Here is a 3,801-nt window from a genome sequence, read left to right on the forward strand (position 1 = left end):
CCTGATCCCTGTCTACTTCTGGGAGGAGTCGCTGTGGGCCTCGTTCTGGGTCAACTTCAACGCGCGCTTCTCCGCCACCCTCAACATCGCCTTCCTCATCAACAGCCTCGCCCACACCCACGGCTACCGGCCATACGACAAGTGAGTCGCTCGGGCCGCCTGGTGGGTAGGCAACCCATCGGGCGCCGCTCCGCCCTTGTGCACGATGGGCGGCCTACTCCGCACCACGCGCAGTCCTAGCAGACACGAAATCGAAACGAAACGAGTCCAAAGTCCAGTCTGTCAATATTGAGGGGGGGCACTGAATCTCCTAACCCTGTCGTCTCCTTTGGCCCGCAGGGACATCAGCCCGGTCGAGTCGCCCATCCTGGGCCTGCTGGCGATCGGCGAGGGCTGGCACAACTACCACCACGTGTTCCCCTGGGACTACCGCACCGGCGAGCTGGGCAACGGGCGCATCAACCTGTCCACGCAGTTCATCGACGCGTTCGCGGCCCTGGGCTGGGCCTGGGACCGGCGCTCTGCCGACGACCGGGTGGTGCGGCGACGCGTCGAGCGCTGCGGCGACGGCACGGGCGCGGGCATGTTCGGCGCGGCCCTGCACCCGGACACGCGGCCCGCCGAGGAGGCGGCGCCTGCCACCAAGGCCTCGTAGGCCGAGGGCGACCTTTGCCCTGCGCCTGCGCGCCCGCGTAGCTCCGCGTAGCTTCGCGTAGCTTCGCGTAGCTTCGCGTAGCTAAGTTGAGCTCGACGTTGACGTGGTTTTCAGTGCAAGTTCACGGACAATATGCCACATCACGGGGGCGCGGGTTGGGGCGCGGGCGGCCTGCGTGTGACGCGGCCCTAGCCGCACCGGGCCGATGTGACTGACCGCCCCCGGGGTCCCCCTGGGCACCGCCCGGGGTCACGATGCCGCTGATCCGCGTCATTGTTGTATGTATCCAAAGCTACACTTACCTCCAATGTTTTTGTGATGTATGGGTGAATGTGGGTATGAGGAGCCTCAGAAGTGGTTTGCGGTCCCCCTCAAGCTTTAAGAAAAATTGAATTACGATCACAAGAAATCTATGTGAATACAATGTGCGTAGAACCTGTTGTTGAGCACCCTCATTTTTAATTTGTTGATTTCATCTATTTCATAATTTATAGAGTAGTTTGTTAATTAAGATTAAACTCCTGAAGCGCGTCCATTGTTATTTTGAGTAAAACTAGTCTAGATTAAAGTGTGCGGAATGCCTCATTCAGAAGGTCCTTACACATAAAGTCTGCTCTGCTCAGTATCAAATACCATAACTTAATTGTGAATGTGAAGTGTTATTTTGGGCACTCACATTTCTTATTGTATGTACTCCATGTTCATATGACAACATTGTTACAAATACCACATGTGCTGTGAGAAATACGTGCGATCTCTCTCACCAACCATAAGTACCATTTCCTAATGTAACTGTAAATCAGCTCTCCATTTTGTAGTTGCAAAAGGCGAACCTAGTTTGATATGTGTTTATATGATAGAAACATTTCAATTTCTAAAGGTTGTATGTACTAACAGATAATGCTGATGCTATTTTGCAATGCTGAATATCATAAGTAGGAGAAAGCATAAATCTATAATAAATCACATTTATTATTTTTGTTCCTCTCTTCGTTTTTTTAAAAATCAATGTCTTATTTTTTGTCACTACTTCTTCCTTTTTCCTGTTTGTTAAGCATATACATGCAAATTGCCATTTGTCGGTGGACAGGGACACCTTCCCCACTTTCCGACCACTTTCCATCGTAGGTGGTGCGTAGGAGACTGCAGCATGGCAGGACACATTTTGTTTTTTCACCGTCAAAATATTTGTCATACTTTGAGAATACCTGAAAAATAAATAAAAATAAAAGTAGTTCAATAGTTGTCATTGACCTTTTTTAAATAATATCACCTATGACACACTGTAGCAAAACTGACAACAGTGGTTTTTTTTTTGTTTTTTTACTAGTTCTTTTTCTTATTTTTTCAAGTAAAACGAAATGTTCATATGATGAGGAAACCTTACCTTTGGTCATCCAAATTACAAGTCGGTTGTACCTAGTGATTCAGAGAAGACAGCGCGGACGGATTTGCTTACTTACGGAAAGTCCTCTTCCCCTCACCCCTTTCCCCTGGCAGGAGAAGAGGGGGGAGGGGCAGTTTCCGGACCCGTCTGACCCTCCGCGTCGTCGGCCTAGGCGGCCGCGCCGGCCGCGACACGTTGTACTGCCGCCGTCAGCGGACTGCCCTTCCTCAGTCCGTTGAGGAAGCCCGACGCGAAGGGGTCGGAGGCGCAGGGAGACTCGAGAAAGCACAGTGAGTACTGAACTACCTGATCCACTATACCATCATCAGCATCGTGTCTGAAACGTTGACCAGATGCGACGCACCATCGACGGACGCTACAGCGTTTGTTGTATAGAGTGTTTGTTTTTCCATTGGTGGCGAGGAGTTGGCAGTGTCCAAACTTTGGACACTTGCAACAACGGCGGTTTCGTATTTCGCCCGCTTAGGGTGACTCAGCACCCGCACGCCGCGAGGCCGCAGGGGGCCGACGCGTGCTGCGGCAGCGACTGGGTCCTGGCAAGAGGGGTGGTGTGAGACAGGTGCACCGGGTGTGTCAGAGGCAGCGGGAGCACCCCAGTTTTTGCGGGTTTGCCTAACCTTAAAAGACGCAGAGACCACGGTGACTTACCAGCGGAGGGGGTGCGCAAACCCTCAACTCTGGGGTGTTCGCTCTGCTCTCTGGTAAACCCGGTACACGTGGAGCTCAGGCGAAACAATTCACCAAATAAGTCAAATCACGTGCAGAAGTGATCCAACATCGTCTTGTATGCTGAGGAGAAATGCAGCTTGGGCGAAGATGGGTTAAACCATACTGTATTTGCTTATTTTATACTACAAAGTTTCGTCAAGGAACGGATCATGACGGCAGTAGGGTCTCAACTAAATTTCTGCTGACTTGTTCTAAGGAACAGGCCTGTAATTTATCGTCCGATCGAAGAAAATATTCTTATGAAGTTAAAGTGTACCGCACGTTCGGGTGCGGGCGTGCTTGCCCATCGCCCCCGTCCGACCGTACGGGTCCCCTGACGGGCCGAGCGAGTAGGCAACCCGCCCGCACCTACGAATGCGGTACAGCATAACTACAGAGTTCTGTTAATCAGCCACCTCATTGGTGTGATATTTTTTGCATGTAGTCGATTTAGTGGAGCATTTTTTCGCGTGTAAAACGCGGCATTGACAGCAGGGGTAGAGGGAATCGCCACGGCCACGAGTAGCTGCCGTGAGCTGCCGCGCGCCGCCGCGGTTGTGGGTGACGGTAACTACGTAGGCAGGTGTGGGGCGCTGGGCCTGGGCACCGTGGCATACATTAGCACACAAAGCGGTGTCCAACCTTTGGCCCGAGCGTCCTCAGTGGCCCACCCGCACCCCGCTCACCCCGCCGACCACGTATCACACGGCTAGTCCGCTGCGCCCGGCGCTGACCGAAGTGAAAAGGCGAGCTCTGCGAGATAATTGGTACAAATGAATGCACAATGTATGTGACTATTTTCGTGTTCGATTAGGAATGTCGGCACACCAGCAGCAACCAGGCGCGCAGGCCGAGGAGGTGGACAAGATGGCCGCCAGGGACAGCAGCTGGCCCAGCGTGCTCTTCCACATCCACATCCACCTCGCGGCCCTCTATGGCGTCTTCCTCATCATAACCGAGGCCTACTACACCACCACCCTCTTCGGTAGGTATATGATGCGACCAGTAAGCGTAACCCAGAACAAAACGG

General features: G+C 52.7%; 2 protein-coding genes across 2 annotated transcripts in view; both read left to right on the top strand.

Moving 5' to 3' along the window:
• Window positions 1-4: 4 nt before the first annotated feature.
• Window positions 5-1,889, top strand: LOC127751996 (acyl-CoA Delta-12 desaturase-like; the record flags this gene model as incomplete). The annotated part of the gene is made up of 2 exons (XM_052276397.1): window positions 5-141; window positions 340-1,889. Coding segments are annotated over 2 exons (453 nt in total), but the record flags the coding sequence as incomplete, so codon positions are not given.
• A 292-nt stretch (window positions 1,890-2,181) lies between these two features.
• LOC113210981 (acyl-CoA Delta-9 desaturase) overlaps window positions 2,182-3,801 on the top strand; it is a 4,343-nt gene continuing 2,723 nt past the window's right edge. Inside the window, exons 1-2 of the mRNA XM_052276396.1 lie at window positions 2,182-2,332; window positions 3,586-3,756. Of these exons, the coding sequence (XP_052132356.1) occupies window positions 3,588-3,756 (169 nt within the window). The 5' untranslated portion in view covers window positions 2,182-2,332; window positions 3,586-3,587. The remainder of the gene's footprint in view (window positions 2,333-3,585; window positions 3,757-3,801) is intronic.

The sequence above is a fragment of the Frankliniella occidentalis genome, unplaced genomic scaffold (genome assembly GCF_000697945.3).
Source record: "Frankliniella occidentalis isolate FOCC.00 unplaced genomic scaffold, Focc_3.1 Scaffold2811, whole genome shotgun sequence".
Classification (NCBI taxonomy): Eukaryota; Metazoa; Arthropoda; class Insecta; order Thysanoptera; family Thripidae; genus Frankliniella; species Frankliniella occidentalis.